The 16,493-nt window shown below is 57.3% G+C and overlaps 9 protein-coding genes across 9 annotated transcripts in view; 4 read left to right on the top strand and 5 right to left on the bottom strand.

Annotated features, from left to right (window-relative positions):
* The window catches only part of VDBG_00418 (conserved hypothetical protein), a gene marked incomplete at both ends in the record, with an annotated part of 1,018 nt that extends 551 nt beyond the window's left edge, over nucleotides 1-467 (bottom strand). The window contains 2 exons of the mRNA XM_003008691.1: nucleotides 14-218; nucleotides 277-467. Coding sequence (XP_003008737.1) covers nucleotides 14-218; nucleotides 277-467 — 396 coding nt within the window. The remainder of the gene's footprint in view (nucleotides 1-13; nucleotides 219-276) is intronic.
* Nucleotides 468-2,007: 1,540 nt separating this feature from the next.
* VDBG_00417 (conserved hypothetical protein) lies at nucleotides 2,008-2,866 on the bottom strand (the record flags this gene model as incomplete). Its single annotated transcript, XM_003008690.1, has 2 exons — nucleotides 2,008-2,640; nucleotides 2,705-2,866. The coding sequence occupies 2 exons, from the start codon at nucleotides 2,864-2,866 to the stop codon at nucleotides 2,008-2,010; spliced, it is 795 nt and encodes a 264-aa protein (XP_003008736.1).
* A 366-nt stretch (nucleotides 2,867-3,232) lies between these two features.
* Nucleotides 3,233-4,343, top strand: VDBG_00416 (arsenical pump-driving ATPase; the record flags this gene model as incomplete). The annotated part of the gene is made up of 2 exons (XM_003008689.1): nucleotides 3,233-3,610; nucleotides 3,705-4,343. The coding sequence occupies 2 exons, from the start codon at nucleotides 3,233-3,235 to the stop codon at nucleotides 4,341-4,343; spliced, it is 1,017 nt and encodes a 338-aa protein (XP_003008735.1).
* A 273-nt stretch (nucleotides 4,344-4,616) lies between these two features.
* VDBG_00415 (MPE1) lies at nucleotides 4,617-6,915 on the bottom strand (the record flags this gene model as incomplete). Its single annotated transcript, XM_003008688.1, has 3 exons — nucleotides 4,617-6,343; nucleotides 6,398-6,686; nucleotides 6,744-6,915. The coding sequence occupies 3 exons, from the start codon at nucleotides 6,913-6,915 to the stop codon at nucleotides 4,882-4,884; spliced, it is 1,923 nt and encodes a 640-aa protein (XP_003008734.1).
* A 1,300-nt stretch (nucleotides 6,916-8,215) lies between these two features.
* On the top strand, nucleotides 8,216-9,834 carry VDBG_00414 (cytosolic non-specific dipeptidase; the record flags this gene model as incomplete). Its single annotated transcript, XM_003008687.1, has 2 exons — nucleotides 8,216-9,500; nucleotides 9,555-9,834. 2 exons carry the CDS (start codon nucleotides 8,251-8,253, stop codon nucleotides 9,733-9,735), a joined length of 1,431 nt encoding a protein of 476 aa, XP_003008733.1.
* Nucleotides 9,835-10,231: 397 nt separating this feature from the next.
* VDBG_00413 (yippee family protein) lies at nucleotides 10,232-11,122 on the bottom strand (the record flags this gene model as incomplete). Its single annotated transcript, XM_003008686.1, has 1 exon — nucleotides 10,232-11,122. One exon carries the CDS (start codon nucleotides 11,120-11,122, stop codon nucleotides 10,232-10,234), a length of 891 nt encoding a protein of 296 aa, XP_003008732.1.
* Nucleotides 11,123-12,510: 1,388 nt separating this feature from the next.
* Nucleotides 12,511-13,359, top strand: VDBG_00412 (DUF339 domain-containing protein; the record flags this gene model as incomplete). Its single annotated transcript, XM_003008685.1, has 3 exons — nucleotides 12,511-12,739; nucleotides 12,816-12,912; nucleotides 12,969-13,359. 3 exons carry the CDS (start codon nucleotides 12,511-12,513, stop codon nucleotides 13,357-13,359), a joined length of 717 nt encoding a protein of 238 aa, XP_003008731.1.
* Nucleotides 13,360-14,578: 1,219 nt separating this feature from the next.
* VDBG_00411 (conserved hypothetical protein) lies at nucleotides 14,579-15,558 on the top strand (the record flags this gene model as incomplete). Its single annotated transcript, XM_003008684.1, has 2 exons — nucleotides 14,579-15,219; nucleotides 15,351-15,558. The coding sequence occupies 2 exons, from the start codon at nucleotides 14,579-14,581 to the stop codon at nucleotides 15,556-15,558; spliced, it is 849 nt and encodes a 282-aa protein (XP_003008730.1).
* Nucleotides 15,559-16,222: 664 nt separating this feature from the next.
* VDBG_00410 (imidazole glycerol phosphate synthase hisHF) overlaps nucleotides 16,223-16,493 on the bottom strand; it is a gene marked incomplete at both ends in the record, with an annotated part of 1,917 nt that continues 1,646 nt past the window's right edge. The window contains one exon of the mRNA XM_003008683.1: nucleotides 16,223-16,425. Within this exon, the coding sequence (XP_003008729.1) occupies nucleotides 16,223-16,425 (203 nt within the window). The remainder of the gene's footprint in view (nucleotides 16,426-16,493) is intronic.

Genomic DNA, 16,493 nt, shown 5'->3' with positions numbered 1-16,493 from the left:
GTGATGCCGGCACGAGAGACGACAGGAAGGAGCCGAAGAAGCTCGAGCCCAGGGACAGGGCGAAGCCGACAAAGGCGATGCCCGCGCCGATGGGGTGCAGGATCATGACGTTGGTCAGCGCCTTCGAGGTGCTCTCGGTCCAGTCAGAAAAGTCGGTGCCGTCGACCTCCCTCAGGATCGAGGTCGGCGAGTAGCCGATGCTGGTGCGGGAGCAGCCGCTGATGAAACTCGTCAGTTGATGTCCACTCTGCCGTGCGCAGAGGTTACAAGACTTACCGGCCGCGAACGTCATGGACGCAGTATCCAAATGTGCCGAACGATATGTCACCCGAGTCACTGCCCAGGTTGACTGAGAAGAGTGAGAGGGAGTTGACGGTGGGTGCCGTGATGGACGACACGATGAGGAGCACCATTGCCAAAAACAGCAAAAAGGTGCCGAAGTGGTTCACCAGCGCGAGGACACCCATTTTGACCGAGGTACCAAAGTGTCAAGGTTGGATAGAGATAGGAAGTGAGGAAAGTTGTCTGGATGGAGTTGACGTGTATAGAGGGTGTCAAGGATAGTTGAGACCACTCGTCACCGGTAACCTGGTTGAAGTTGTGTATCGGCAAGATCTCAAAGCTGTCCGAACGGAGCGAGGCACAGTCATATAAAGACTCACGAGAGTCAAGCCTCTTGATCCAGGAACGCGTATCAGGGTCGTGCATGCTGCCGTCGCATCCAGGGTTCATCACGTCAGGGTCGTCAGACGCAGCCAACATGATGAGGGTTGACCGGGGGAACAAACAAGGAACATGCTGAGCCTGGTGATCGGCACTCACAGGAGGGTCGAAGGAACCAATGTGGCACGGCTATCAATTCCGCGTGTACGTCACAAGGTGGTGTCGACCGCCAGTGGGCAAGCCACAACTCTGACGATGCGCCGCCCTTCACCCCGGACACAGAGACCCTCAGAACCCTGGAAGGTGGGTTCGATCTGGATTTGTTTGGGGAGCTGACCGTTCCTCGTTTGTTCGTTCGTCCGTTGGTTAGGCTTTGGCGTTGAGGAGGAACAGGGGGGGTGGGCCGCCTGATGACGTCGAGATACCCGTTTAGGCTGGACCCTGGAATAGCGCCAAGGTAGCTCCCGATATTCATTGGCTTGCCTCCTTGGGGATGAGGTAGCCCGGTTTCCTGACAATAAGCTTGTGTTTTCCTTCACAGCAATCAATCCGGTTCAAATGGCAAGCTAGCACCACCTGGCCTGCTTCTCTACGCCCAAAAAAAACCGAAAGGAAAACCCCCCATGCTGCACCAATGAGAACGAGCGTGAGAGCAGGGAGAGCGGTGAATTCCATTGCGCGACGATCCTGTCTTCGCCCACCATGTGATGATCACACCTGGTTTCTGTTCTGCATTTTCCACTGTAAATCCTTAAGCTTTCTCGTATGGTCGAATGGGCTGCCTCTTGCCATGAAAGCAGCAATATAGAATAGTCTCCAGCACAAGCCCCAGCGCTGCACAGCGCAGCCGTAGCTCCAAGGGGCCCCAGACCTCTGGTACACCAACAGCCTAGCGAAACTTTACGCTGAGCCCTGAGCCTGACTCATTCGGGTGAGGCGCAATTTACCGACGTCGCGGCGCCTCATTGCGCGTCTCTAGGGGTGTTCTGCCTTGGTTCTGGACCACGCGATGGAAAGTTTGCATGTTCCACCCGACCATTAAACGTGTGCCGTGTGGCTCGGTGCATCGTCCAGGCTTCACAGGTTCGATCTCGTCTCGGCCGTCCTACAGAAGCATCGGGGGCATCGATGCTAGTGACCAACATTTGCCGGGGCGTGCCGAGCGCTACGGCAAAATGGTTGTTCGAGACAAGTCAAAGGGGCCCAACGTTGTGGCTCACGGCGCACGTTGAAGGCATTCCAACCTTGTTTTGGGTAATTTCACAACAGCGGTACCGGCCGTTCTGATGCTGGCCGATCAGCCGCCCCCGGGCCGATACTAGGGAATCTCTGCTCGCTGCCGTCTCAGGTCGTTGCCGGCGTCGTTGTGCTCTTCTGCCCACCGGTGACGTCTCCAGTCTCCTGACCTTGCTGCTCAACCAGATGCAACAGTCCCTCCGTGACGGCTGGCATGTCGCGCTTCTGTTTCTGACGGAACAATCTTTCGGCCCTCGCGCGCTTGTGCGGATCGACAGACTTGCCGCCGAACAGCAGATCCTCAACGAGGCGGCTTTTGTCCAGATCAGGGTCCTGCCCACCCGATTCCCAGTCCGACAGGCCGTCCGCAGACACGTCGGCAGGAAGCGACCGTTTGAGCAGCGACGACATGATGGTCTCTCGTCGCCCGTCAGCCCAGGGGCCGTGCAGAGGTGAGGCGCGGACGGCTGCCGAGTGAATATAGTCTGGTGCCGGGAAGATGTGGAGCTTAAAGTCCTTCTGTATATCCTGGCCTTCGACGCGAATGTTCGATGCCGTATCTAGTTGACTGTCGGCGGCGCTGTTGAGGATCGGTTCGGTTGATGGGTTCGTCGTCAGGAAAGTGCGGATCGAGCCTTTGGAGTCGCCTGTCGCGAGCTGGTACTCCAAGGGGCTACGGCGGATGAGTTCGCTGGCCGACTCGTTGTCGCTGGCGACGGAAATGAAAGAGGCATCATGGTCCTGCAGGCATGTGTGTTAGCACCAGCAAATGCAAAGCTGAGAGCGATATGGTTGATGGACGTACATCGAGTTTTCGAAAGACCTCGATCTTGGCGAACTTTTGCAGCGCGTGCAGCACAGCGCGTCGCTCGGGAAACTTGACAGGCGCTGGCACCACCGTGACCTGGATGGTCCGGGACGCTAACTTCTTGGACAAGTCTCGAATGACATTGGCACCTCGCGACATTGCGGGATTGGCGAAGAGCGCTGCGAATTCAGATAAGCTTACCCGGCCTTAAGCGTTCTTGCTGTCAAGAGGTCGAGCGAGCTTCTTTCTTCTCCTTTCGTTAGAGCCCAGATGGACTGTGCCGAATACTCGCTTAGACACACGCGACACGGTGTGGATGACGGCGTTCTGATGCCCCGCCATTTCCAGGGCCCCTCGACGATGATCGCGATGCAAGCCGGATCCTGCTTCTAGAACATACCTTCTTCTCTCGGATCCAGCACTTCTCTTCAGAGCCTCAAAAAACGGCGTTGTTCTGCAAGTAGACCACCGCAACCATCGAAACGCCCTCCGAGAACCTCTGCATAACGCACTACCCACCTCAAAATGGCCGCCATTCTCGACGCCGACGCCATGGAGCCCAGCCTCCAGTCGCTTCTCGACCAGCGCTCGCTGCGTTGGGTCTTTGTCGGAGGCAAGGGCGGTGTCGGCAAAACGACCACGTCGTGCTCCCTCGCTATTCAGCTCGCCAAAGCCCGCAAGTCCGTCCTCCTCATCTCTACCGATCCCGCGCACAACTTGTCCGACGCCTTCAACCAGAAGTTCGGCAAGGAGGCGCGCCTCATCGAGGGCTTCGACAACCTCTCCGCCATGGAGATCGACCCCAACGGCAGCATGCAGGATCTTCTCGCCGGGCAAGATGCCCAGGAAATGGACGCTATGGGCGGTGGAATCGGCAGCATGATGCAGGACCTCGCATTCGCCGTGAGTGACCTCGCCTCCCCCCTCCCCCCTCCTTCTCTCTATGCAGGACGCTTCGAGGCAGGACAAAATCCACTGACACGAGAGCTCTCCGCAGATCCCCGGTATCGATGAAGCCATGTCCTTCGCCGAAATTCTGAAACAGGTCAAGTCCATGTCCTACGAAACCATCATCTTCGACACGGCGCCGACGGGCCACACCCTCCGCTTCCTGCAGTTCCCCTCCGTCCTCGAGAAGGCCCTCGCCAAGGTCTCCCAGCTCTCGACCCAGTATGGGCCCCTTCTCAACGGCTTCCTCGGCCAAGGCGGTCAGCTGCCCAACGGCCAGAACCTCAACGACATGATGGCCAAGCTCGAGACGCTGCGCGAGACCATCTCCGAGGTCAATGCCCAGTTCAAGGACGAGAACCTCACTACCTTTGTCTGCGTCTGCATCGCCGAGTTCCTCTCGCTCTACGAGACGGAGCGCATGATTCAGGAGCTTTCCAGCTACGGGATCGACACCCACTGCATCGTCGTCAACCAGCTGCTGTTCCCCAAGAAGGGCTCCGACTGCGACCAGTGCAACGCGCGGCGCAAGATGCAGAAGAAGTACCTCGAGCAGATTGAGGAGCTGTACGACGAGTTCAACGTCGTCCGTGTTCCCCTGCTCGTCGAGGAGGTGCGCGGCAAGGAGAAGCTGGAGAAGTTTAGCCAGATGCTGGTCACGCCGTACCAGCCGCCTGAGATGGATTAAGGCAGCAGTGAATCTCGGTATGATACATTCGTGGCAACAGGAGTCTGGTAGCATGGTGGACGGGACATGAGGCACGTAGCAGCGCATACAATACAGTCACGAATCTACGATACCCAGTAGAGGAAAAGAAAGTTTGTTTTTGAAGAAATTCTTATTCAACGGAGTTCTGCCTATCATGTGGAAAGCTAGAATCCTTCGCTGCATCTCTTGACGAGGATACCTGCCCTCGACACGAAAAGGCGGATCTCTTTATCTCCCATCGTGCCTTGACAGCTAATGGCAAATATCTGCCACAGTCATTGAGTATAACCTCCCAAACCAATGCAAACCCATGGCCTACATGCCAGTTCCTTGCCCCTCCCTAAACGCCAGAATACACAGACTATGTCCAAAACGAGATACGAGGGCAAGACTGTGCCCTTCGTGAGACTGCTGGGAGACCCTCCCATGCAACGTGGGTGCGTGGGAAATAATGTTACAAGTCGAATGGCCTTGCCGAATGGCCCATCAAGCGCCGCCAGACACACAGGCAGGTTGATTATAGCTCCCGGTAGTCGCTGGGACGAACGCGCTTCTGACGGTTCTGGTGACGGTGGGGGTTGACAGGTCGACGGAAGTACGCCTCCTCGTCGTTGCTGGGCTGAGTGAAGTTGTGCCTCTGTTGATTGTTGAAGTTGTTCATTGCACCAGTCGGCACGCCGTTCATTCCATTCATCCCCATGCCGTTCATGCCACTCATCCCCATGCCGTTCATGCCATTCATTCCCATGCCGTTCATACCGTTCATGCCCGCACCCATGTTGAAGTTGCCATTGAACATGCCGCCCATGTCAAAGCCACCGTTCATGCCGTTGAATCCAGGCATGTTCATCATGGGGTTCATGCCGTTCATCATAGGCATTCCCATGTTCATGTTGCCCATGTTCATATTGGGCATTCCCATGGGATTGAAACCACCCATGTTCATTCCACCAAAGCCCATCATTGGGTTCATGGGCATGCCATACATGTTGTTCATGGCTTGCTGCTGCTGCTGCTGCTGCTGCTGCTGCTCTTGTTGTCTCTGCATGGCCTTGGGGCCCTTGGGAATCTTGGGGTTCTCCAAGAGGTCATCGGCAGGCCGTTTCTTGGAGTTCGTGTCCGTGGCCGGCCCACTCTCAGCACCGGCCACGACTGGAGTTGCTGTTGATGATTTGGGTGTATCGGCTGCGGGAGTGGCTTTGGCAGGCGAATCAGGGGCTTTGGGAGACTGTGCCGGCTCCTTCCTGGACTCACCACCGACTTCGTCTGGTTTCGCTTCTTCCGCCTTCTTTGTCTCCTCCTCAGTTGACTGCTTAGGCGACGCTGTAGCGACGGGTGCAGCCTCGACAACGGGGCTTTTGGGTGCAGCCTTCTCTTGCATGTATTCGTCAATCTTCTTAACGGCTTCGTCGTCAGGCTTGAGATCGTCAATCAGGACACTGTCCGTGTTGCAATTCGGACAGACAAAGTCCGACTCGATGAGAGCATTGGTAATGCAATCATTGCAATATGTCTTCTGGCAGCACGGCGTCTTCATTGGCTCTACAAACATCTTGTTGTCGATCGAGCATGCCAACCCCTTCTCCTGCAACTCCTTGTCACCCAGGGCGATAGCCTTGGCGGCTGATGCCGACGACTTGGCCTTGGCCTGGAACTGCTCCCAGCCGGCCTTGTCGGGCTCAGCCACGACAAAGTCTCCATCAGCGTTGACCATGATTCCCGAGGGTCTCTTCGCGTCATCATCACCATTCTGCGCCAGGGCAACCGACTTGTCGACGGTACGCAGAAACGATCGCGGGATGCCAGTAGTACGCTTGACACGGGGACGGTTGTCAAATTCAGGATCATCATTGGTAGGGCAAAGTTGGATCCAGTGACCTTTCTCTCCACACCGGTAGCAAATGTACCCGTTGGGGGGGTCGTGGTCAGGCACATTCGCAGGGCGCTTTGCTCCGCCTTTGACAAAGACAGGGGTCTGGCTACACCGTTGGTTAGATCGGGATAGACTATGGGCTGCAGAATGATGAACATACTGTGACATCTCTTCTTGTTGGGCCGACCACTGCTCGCTTTGTGCGGCGAACATGGCTGCCATCTTCTCCTCCTCCGTCATGGCGCTGTTCATCTGGCTGAAGGCATTGGAAGCCACCTTGGCTGTCGCTGATTTGACTACTTGCTCTTTGCGGGCAGAGTTCTTGGCCGACGCAGGCATCTTGCCGGAGACGTAACGAGCGCCGCGGCCTGCGCCAGGCTTGGTAGCTGGGAGTCTGCGAGCAACGACGGTGGTCGATCGCGGGATGATGGTCGTATCATCGTCGTATTCTTCGGCAGCAGGTTAGTACCACATCAAAGTCGCAAGTTCGAGAGACAAGATCTTACCTTCACTGTTGTCCTCTGTATATATAGCAAGATCAAAATCGGTACCATCACCGAGGCCGCTCTTGAGAATGATGTCGCGCTTCAACTCAAACACAGAGATACCAGTGCCATCAAACTCGACACGAGTCGGCTCTTTCTGCGACTTGAACTTGAAAAAAACGGAGGAAGCCATATCGATAGTCGGAGAAGGGGTACGTGTGTTCGCACTGCAGTCGAAGGGGGAGGTCTTCGGGCCAGGAAAAGACTATGCTGAGAAAAGCGTGTCTTGCGACTACTGTCTGTCCAGAAGCTAGGTTGACTGCTTTGATTGTCCTGTAGAGCTCGACGATCGCACGCGACTCCAGTTATTGTTTTTGTTCTTTGCTTTGATCTCTCGCGCTGCACCTTTCAAAGGAGGGAGAATCAATTCTGATTGTCTTGAAAAAAAAGGAACGAGCAAGATAGGGTCAGGTGCTGTACGAAGAAGAGAAAAAGAGTACAATGCCCGAGAGGCTGGCTGACACTAAGGTTGGCAGAAGGTAGCCCTTTGAGATCCTCCTCGCATTCCCAGTCACTACTATTCCTCGAGAACCATCAGCTGAACAGCCTGTGTACGCCCGGCAATCCTCTCGTTAGTATAATCGTCGCGAACCACAACCTTTGCGCCTGCGTGGGATGCTGTCAGCTTGTCGGAAGAGAGCAACAGCGCAATCGATCAGTCGTCGTGCGGAGGTGCTGTCTCTGGGAATGTCGTGCCGTAGTGAGATCGAGCAAATCTGCTCAAGACAAATACGGTCGTGACAAAGGTGGCCAGACGAAGCTCGTCGAATTCGGCGATAAGTAGGTGTCGTGGTTGTCGGTGGGAGATGAAGATGGAAAGAGCAAGAGAGGAGAAACGGGCTTGCGCAGGCAGAGATATGGCAAATGAGGAGAGAAGGGGAAGGAACCTGGCGGGCCTGACCCTTTGCCTTCTGACAGTTGGCCGGAAGGGGACCTCGGGTGGGGGCATGTTCCAGCCAGCGTATCTATCTACCAGGTACCCAGCACACACAGGCCGCCTCTGGTCTGGCCTCTCCTCTCCCTCTGAGTCACGTGGCGGCGGCGTCTGCAGAGTTCTGGCCGAGCTCTGGTCTCATGACTAATACGGATGCTCGCCGGCAGAAACGGCAGAGCAGAAGCTGCACATTTGCCCAGCAGGGTTGGTGTGCCGCTGGTTGCCGCCCGATGACCCCGCCAACTACCATCTCTTGCTTGCCCTTTCCTGCAAGAACCGCGACTGTGTGCTGAGGAAGGTGCTCCTTACGTATCTCACAGCTACTGCGCCTGCCCAATGAGCAGGTAGCTTTCAAGAAACGGCGTAATGCCCCGCATCCACGTCCCCCTCCTTCATGCTCGTCCTCTCTATCGACCTCGAACAATATTTACGAGCTCGATTCCCTTCTCCTCGCCAACTAGACAGCACCAACAACCTTTCGCCGCAGCTCGTTCCTACCTGACATCCTCCATAAAAACACACCAGGCTCGCAAGATGGCTCCTCAACTCGACGGCTTCTTCAAGCAGGTCGACACCGATGCTGACCACTTCATCGAACGTCTCCGCAAGGCCGTTGCCATCCCCTCCATCTCGGCGGAGCCTGAGCGCCGTCCTGATGTCGTCAAGATGGGTGAGTGGATGGCCAACGAGCTGAAGTCTCTTGGTGCTTCTGTCGAGCTCCGCGATCTTGGCGAGCAGCCAGGCAAGCCCGGTCTGCACCTCCCTCCCTGCGTCCTGGCCCGCTACGGAAACGACAAGAACAAGCGGACCATCCTCGTCTACGGACACTATGACGTCCAGCCTGCCGACAAGAGCGACGGCTGGGCGACCGAGCCCTTTGACCTTACCGTGGACGATAAGGGCAGGATGTTTGGCCGTGGCTCGACCGACGACAAGGGCCCGATCCTCGGCTGGCTCAACGCCATCGAGGCACACCAGAAGGCCGGCATTGACTTCCCCGTCAACCTGCTCATGTGCTTCGAGGGCATGGAGGAGTACGGTTCTGAGGGTCTAGATGACCTCATCGTGGCCGAGGCCAAGAAGTACTTTGCCGATGCTGACGCTGTCTGCATCTCGGACAACTACTGGCTGGGCACGGAGAAGCCCTGCCTGACGTACGGTCTCCGCGGCTGCAACTACTACTCCATCGAGGTGTCCGGTCCCGGTGCGGACCTTCACAGCGGTGTCTTTGGCGGCACTGCTCAGGAGCCCATGACGGACTTGACCCGTCTCCTCGGCTCTCTCGTCGACACGGACGGCAAGATCCAGATCCCCGGCATTGCGGAGCAGGTTGCGCCCGTCACCAAGGAGGAGGAGTCTCTCTACGACAACATCTCGTTCACGATGGACAACATCCACGAGTCCCTCGGCAGCAAGACGACCATTTTCGAGGACAAGAAGTCTACTCTGATGGGCCGCTGGCGCTACCCTTCTCTCTCCATCCACGGCATTGAGGGTGCGTTCTCCGCGCCTGGTGCCAAGACGGTCATCCCCGCCAAGGTCATTGGCAAGTTCTCGATCCGCACCGTGCCCAACATGGAGATTGAGAAGACCAACGAGGCCGTGTACAAGTATGTGAACGACCAGTTTGCCAAGCTCAAGAGCAAGAACACCATGAAGGTGTATGAGCAGCACTCAGGAAAGTGGTGGGTCGCGTCGCCCAAGCACTGGAACTTCTCCGCTGCTTCGAAGGCCGTTGAGCGCGTGTGGGGCGTCGAGCCCGACTTCACTCGCGAGGGTGGCAGGTATGTCGATGCCTCCCGTGATCTTCTGTTTCAGAGACTAACATGTTGTGACAGCATCCCCGTCACGCTCACCTTTGAGCAGGCCACCGGCAAGAACGTCCTGCTGCTCCCCATGGGCAGCTCGACGGACGGCGCGCACTCGATCAACGAGAAGCTGGACAAGCGCAACTACATTGAGGGCATCAAGCTACTGGGTGCCTACCTGCACTACGTTGCCGAGGAGCCCCAGCAGTAGGAGGTTGATGTGACGTGATGCTGTTCACTGATGATACCAAATAACGGACAGCAACTGTACATTACATTCAGCCACAATAGAACATTGGTTGAACTGCTCTTTTTCTGTCGGGTGGTGAAGTTGATGGTTTTTCTGCCGCGTTACATGATGACGACCAGGGCCGACGATGACATGTCGTGCTCTCTTGATGCGAATCCCCCGACAGTACGAACCCGGATGCATGAGATGATTCAATTATTATCGTAAACTGGCACGCGCCAGGCTGGCGTCGTGCCATCCCTAAAGCTATCCTAGAGGGGTATCAAAGGACGTCTGGGCCGTTCCTGGGGTCGTCACCTTGTGGTATTCCGTCATGTTATATCCCCTAGTGCCCGATTCGTAACCCCCAACGCCATGTGTGGAAAAGAAAATCCCCGAGAAAAAAAAAGAGCAGCTTATCACGCCCATCTCGTGCCTCCGTCGTCATTATCCGTCACGGAAACTCAAGGTGACAGGCTCACTTGCCAGCGGATGCCTTGCGGCCCCTCCTCTTAGCCACAACAACAGGATCCCACGTGCCGGCAAAGATATCCTCGCACTCGTCCTCATCATCCGAGTCGAAAACAACGTCATCCGGTGTCACGCCCTTCTTCTGCTCGTCGTCGTCGTCATTGTCGTCATCAGCACGCGTGGACCGAGGCCGGGACGCAGGCCCCTCAAGCACCCCGCCCCCGACGACAGCGTCGGCGTCGTCATGCACGTCCTCCCAGCGCTTGAAGCCGACGACGCGCTCCGTCTCGAGGATGAACTTGCCGACCTTGTACTTCTGCGCCTCCTCGCGGGCGTCGACGTATTTCCAGCCGAGCTTGGCGTGGCACACGGCGCAGGTGATGTCGGCGACGACGTGCCAGCCCGTGACGAGCTGGCGGTTCTCCGAGCGGCCGACACGGACGTTGAGGAGGTCGCGGACAGGGGTCGCAGCCGGCGGGGCGGAGCAGGACGGGGACGGGGCCGTGGGGCTCAGGGGCGCGACGAGGTAGGCGCGGCCGTAGCGGCCCGTGAAGCCCTTGCTGACGATCTGGGCGGCAAAGGCAATGTCGGAGGCGCAGGTGGAGCAGCGGAGGGTGTCGGGGTTTGTGCGGGAGAGGCGCCTCGCTGTGCTGCTGGCGGCGGTGCTGCCGATGATGGGGTTGCTGGGGCCGAAGCGCTCGGGCAGCGAGGATGGCGGCGAGCCGGCTGCTGAGCTTGGGGCGGAGGACGTTGGCGAGCTGCTGAGCGAGGGGATGTCGGAGGTGTTGGATGTGCTCGGCTGGCGAGGACGGCGGATAAAGGGCAGCTTGAACGCGGGAAGGAGATAGGAGGGGAACAGAGGTTTGAGGTCGGGCGATTTGGAGGAGGAGGGGGCCATGTTCTAGCAACGACGAGAAGAAGGGATGGGGATGAATGAATTACTTTTTACTACGGAGGTTTTTGGAGTCTTTCTTTCTTTCCTTCTTTCTTTCTTTGCTTCGCTCTGTGCTGGTGGCCCACAGCTGCTAGGCGTCACATAGCAAGGGTATCGAATGCGGTGCGGCGGCGGTGAGCATGGGGTGTGAAGGAGGAGAGACCGCCATGCCACTACAACCTGTCGGTCACCAGTCACGGGGGTGGTCACACTTGTTGGCAAGGCTAGAGGGATGTTAAACGATGGTTGGTTGTTTGGAGGGTGGCATAAGCCGGCCGCCGGTAGTGAGGACGCATCTGACGTGGTACGGTTTGAAGTACCGTCCAAGACCGAGCGAAACAGGGCCGGGCGACTGGCGACAGGCGGGAGGGAGAGACATGGGGCAGTGTGTCAGCGCCTGATCGACAGCCATCAGGTTGGGGTTGTCTTTACAGTAGTCACCCCGCATCCGCCGCATGCCGCTCGGTGCTCGAGCGCGCCGTGGTCTTGATGGTTCGGTGAAAGCCTCTGGTCTCACCGCTGCCTTGTCATGCCTGCCAGGGCTCTTGGCTGTTACTATTGGTGACTTGTCGTCAGACTGACTGCATCAAAGTGCATTGTTTTCATGTGTTGGATAAAATGATACGGGCGTTACCTACAGTGACATGCACAGGCATGAGGTGATGAGGGGTCGAGTCCGGGCACATGTCCAGAGTCAGTGAGTACAATCCCATGCTGAACAGACGCCAAGTCGAAAACGCCTTATCAATGGCTGATAACGTCAAACCAAGGAAGGTCATGGCCCATCTGCATCTGGCTCTGCGACGCATGATTCATGGGTCCTGGAGGGGAGGGGACGCAGCTGCACCTCGCCACTCGGCTTCCGTGCTGCCGCTATCGTGCATTCGGTGAAGCTCAACGTGACAGTATGGCTGCCCAATTACTGCAGGACGTGAAGGGTTGGTCCAACGACAAACAGTAGACGCCTATCAATCTGCCGGCCGGGTACTTACTTGTACCCACTAGACGTGACGCCGAGTTGACCGAAAAAGATGTAGAGCATGGATGGGTAGGTAGTGAGCAATTGGAGATCAAGAAAGCGTCTGCCAGCTGTGAGCTGCCAGATGCCAGGTGCACATACAATGACAGCCTCCGATACTGTCGGTTTCTCATATTGTCCAATCAGATGCTGCATGACATATCATTCAGGACCTCGGTCGAAAAGAGAAAGCGCCACCTGCTGGTGCATTACGGCGTCATGATGGTTTCTGCGAAGCTGGACCCCGTCGTTTGAATTGAAACTCTCCCGCATCACCACGCCCACCGCCATCCCTGGAAAAGGAAAACACGACAGAGAAAGAACACAGCACACAATGGCCTCACTCATGCGCAGTCTAGTCAGGCCCGTCTGTCGGCCGAGCCTCCTTCGGCCCATGGCTCCAGCCATCCTGCGCACCTTTGCCTCCAAACCCGACCCCATCCAGATCGACTCCCAGATCCAGCACGACCTTGAAGTCGGTGAGCTCCAGGGCGCCAAGTTTAAGATTGAGCCTCTGCGCCGCACGGGCGAGGATGCGACCACCATGCGAGCGCGGCTTCTCTGTACGTTCAATGCCTTTTCTCTTCCTCTCCCTCTCACAGACCAGCAAATGCTTACAGAGACGACCCCCCTTTCCAGACCAGTGCCGCAAGCGCGGAACCCTCGAGTCTGACCTGCTCCTCTCGACCTTTGCCGATACGCATCTACCGACCATGAGCCACGCCCAGATGCAGCAGTACGACCTCTTCCTCGACGAGAACGACTGGGACATCTACTACTGGGGCCACGCAGGACGAGTCGCCCGGTCCCGACACGACGCCCACAAAAGCTGCGCCCTTCGACGTCCACGAACAAGGAGAAGGACCTCGACAGCGCCACGGTCGCCGGCAGCGAGTCCTACAGCGGCGTCAACCCGGGTGCCGCCAAGACCATCGACGCCGGCACCAACGGCCACGCCGACACGCCCAAGCCCGCCGAGGACGTCCAGGTACGCGAGCAGGGCACAGGCGAGTGGGCGCAGACGGTGGGCACCTTCAAGCCCGCATACCGCCCCGTGCCGGCGCGCTGGAAGGGCAGCGAGATTCTCGACATGCTGCGGGCGCACGTCCGCGCGAGGCGGGCCGGCGGCAAGGGCATGGCTTTCATGCCGCCGCTGTTCAACGTCGAGGCCCGCAAGCCTTGATGAGATGTCTACGTACGGATCTGTTTCTGCAGAGGGACATGGCATCTGCGTTGTGTACGAGGCTTTGGAGCATTGGCTGTTCATTTTATTATTAGATAGAGAGAGAGAGAGAGAGAGCAGAGTCCCATATTGGTGGGACTACCAAGGCAAACGAAAAAGTTGCCGTTGTACAATCTGGTATACTAGACGGTAATGATCAGGGACGTCTCCACGAGCAAGGATGGGCAACGGATGACAATGCGCTCGGAGGCGGCAGCGAATGGGAGAATAGGAGCCAAGATTTTGATGCCTTGCGTTTCAGTCACAGTGGTGTGTTCTGAATCATTGAGCCGTGACAATTACCTACATACATACGTACTTAATAAGTAACTAGGTACGTAACGACACCCAAGGTCAGGATGACGGACAGCCTTTGTTCATACTCGGGCCAACCCGATTCTGTGCCACCTCCTCCACAGCCAGAACCTGCGAGAGGGCGGCAGAGAGGGAGCGAAACCCGAGGATTCATGGTAGCCTACTTACCTCACGCTCAGGTGGTCTGTCCCTGATCCGGAGTCCGACTGTCCGACTGTCCGTCCCAGGCTTCCCGGTTGGCAGATGAATACCTGAATGCCTTGGCTTGGCACGGCTCGGTAGCATGTCAGGCAGGTTGGGGGGCTCTAGGTGGCACATTGAACGCTATGCACAGTCGTCAGGCCTGACCACAGGGGTCCTTCAGTGGCCACACCGACACCGACACTGACACTGACCGCAACCCCGCAGTGCCGTAGCGGGGTGGAGACAGGTCAGCTGCATGCACCTTGGCACCGTGGTTCTGGCAGCCTAACCTGATCCGTCCCATGGTGTAACGCCGCCGGTCCACCCTTTCTGAACACCTTTTTCCTCTATTTGTGTCCCCTCTCCGCCGTCCGCCCGCCCGTCCACCTCTCTGTCTCCTCACCTCGTCCAGATCCGCCAACACTCTAAACGTTTCGCCGCCCGCCAGCCCACACGCTCCTCGCCCTCTCTCTGTTTGATCTCATCAACAGACGCAACTGCCCCCAAGTCAATTGCAATCAACCACCAAACCTCACTTCGCCAGCTCTTTCCGCCGTCCTTCGGGAACCCTCTCGCCTACACCCAACCCACCAGACCAATTTTTAAGAACTTGACCCCCCAGGAAACCCCACCGCCAAAATGTCGCCCATGAAAAACAACAATAATCAATCCAGTAGTAATCATGGCGAGGTCGTTGTCCGTCAGGCCAACGTCCTTGCCAGCTGCTACATTGTCGACACCGCCGGCCTCCTCAAGGGCCTCCACTACTGCACTACCGGGGCTACCGGGGCAGAGTGGTATTCCTGAGGTCCCCTCCTCAGGAATACCATCCCCGCCCTCAAGCCCCCCCCTCGCCGCCATCACGGCCTCGAACGAGCTGGCCCTGCTGCCCAAGACCAGGAAGCGCGGCAGCGCCAGCAGCAGCAGCAGCAGCAAGAGGTCCCGACGAGGGGGGGCAGCACTTTCAATCAGGGAAGAATGTGAGAGATTCTTTTGCGAGCGCATGTCGGCCGTGTTCCAGGGTGAGCGGAACCCGGATTCGAAAGCCTCGGGCCTGATGGGGGTTCACGCGCTGCTACCGACGCCGCCCAACGACAACCCGGACGCCAGCTACTTTGGCGGCAGGGACGCCTTCGCCGCCGCCAAAGCACACTCCGGGGGTCCCAGCGCCACGAACGACGTTTGCCGGTTCCCGGCACGGTCGTCACGGCCTGGCTCGAAGATCTTGGGGACTTTTGCCGGGCGGCGTCCAGCTTTCCGCGCCTTTTGTGGGGAGACGACCGGCCTTGAAAAGGGCCCCTGTTCGTCTTCTTCGATGGCAACGTTGTCGGTGTCGACTTGAAGAAAGCGTACGTTTCCCATCCCCTTGTTTCCTAGGCCATGCGGTCGATCCGCCTTGGACCGTATTTCCCCCGACATCAATCCAGAAAGCATGGCTAACACCCTGTTCCCAGTCTCATGGCTCTCATCGAGTTGGCCGACACGCCGCTCGAATGCCAGCACCTGGTGGTCTGCCTCGACCGCCGCATCGAAGAGCGCGATGCCAAGAGTCTCATGAAGAGCCTCCAGTGGGTCGGCTTCGAGCTCACAACGCTCGACAACTGGGCCAAGGACCTCGACGTCACGAGCAAGGAATGGCTCTTCATGGCCATGGAGCTGTAGAGTTCTCACTCTTCATTCCTCCCTCTTCCCATGTGGGCGTTTCTGCCCCTGACGTCCCACGTCTTGAACGGCCTCTATCCTCCTCCTCACCTCCTCCTCCTCGACCCGTCTTCTTCACCTCCTCCCCCATCTTGCTTCTCCCCATCCCCATCCCCCTTTCTCATCATTTTAGTTTCGAAAGCTCCCGTCTTCAGGCCTCGCAGATGTTTCGCAAGAGCCCATCATCCACAGCAGACTTGTTCGCAACAACAGAATTGTTCTTGACTGCTTTGGGTATGCTCTCCCCGGCTGTGATCGGAAGGCGTTTTCACACACTGGTACCTCGTTTCGTTTTCATCGTTTGAGGAGTTGATGTGCTCAGTTTACGTATACGGACTTTTGTCCTCTCTTTCAACGGCGTTACAGTCTGCAATGGAGTAGGATCTCACTGAACGTGGGGAACTGCCTTGTTTATTTCCCCATCAATTTCACGAAAGAATGTTTCTTGTCATGCATGTTCTGTCCTTGTCGCGACGGGACACGTCTCCATGTCATATAACTCCTGGCTAAATCAAAGTGAAAAGAAAAACTATCCATCCATAATCCATACCGCCATGATCTTGAACTCTATTTTATGAACCCCCCTTTTCCCACGCAGGGAGATGGGCCTCGCATCCCACCCACTCTACAGATCGCCTTCAAACTGGCGCACCTTGAGCCCCTTGTCGGCGAGGAAGTCCTTGACCTGCTTCACCGTGTACTCCTCGCGGTGGAAGATGCCGGCGCCCAGCGGGGGGCCGGGTGCGCGTCTTCTCAAAGACCTCTTCAAAGTGCATGGGGTGGCCGGCCCCGTTCGAGCGATGACGGAAATGCGCACGCGTCTTTGACCTGGGCAAATGAGCTCAAGCTCAAAGCCCGAGTTGGTGCCGTCGCGGTCGATGCAGTTGAGCAGCAAG

This window comes from Verticillium alfalfae, genomic scaffold, assembly GCF_000150825.1.
Source record: "Verticillium alfalfae VaMs.102 supercont1.1 genomic scaffold, whole genome shotgun sequence".
Lineage (NCBI taxonomy): Eukaryota > Fungi > Ascomycota > Sordariomycetes > Glomerellales > Plectosphaerellaceae > Verticillium > Verticillium alfalfae.
The sequence above is the reverse complement of the archived record's forward strand: the minus strand, read 5'-3'. Positions and strand labels throughout refer to the sequence as shown.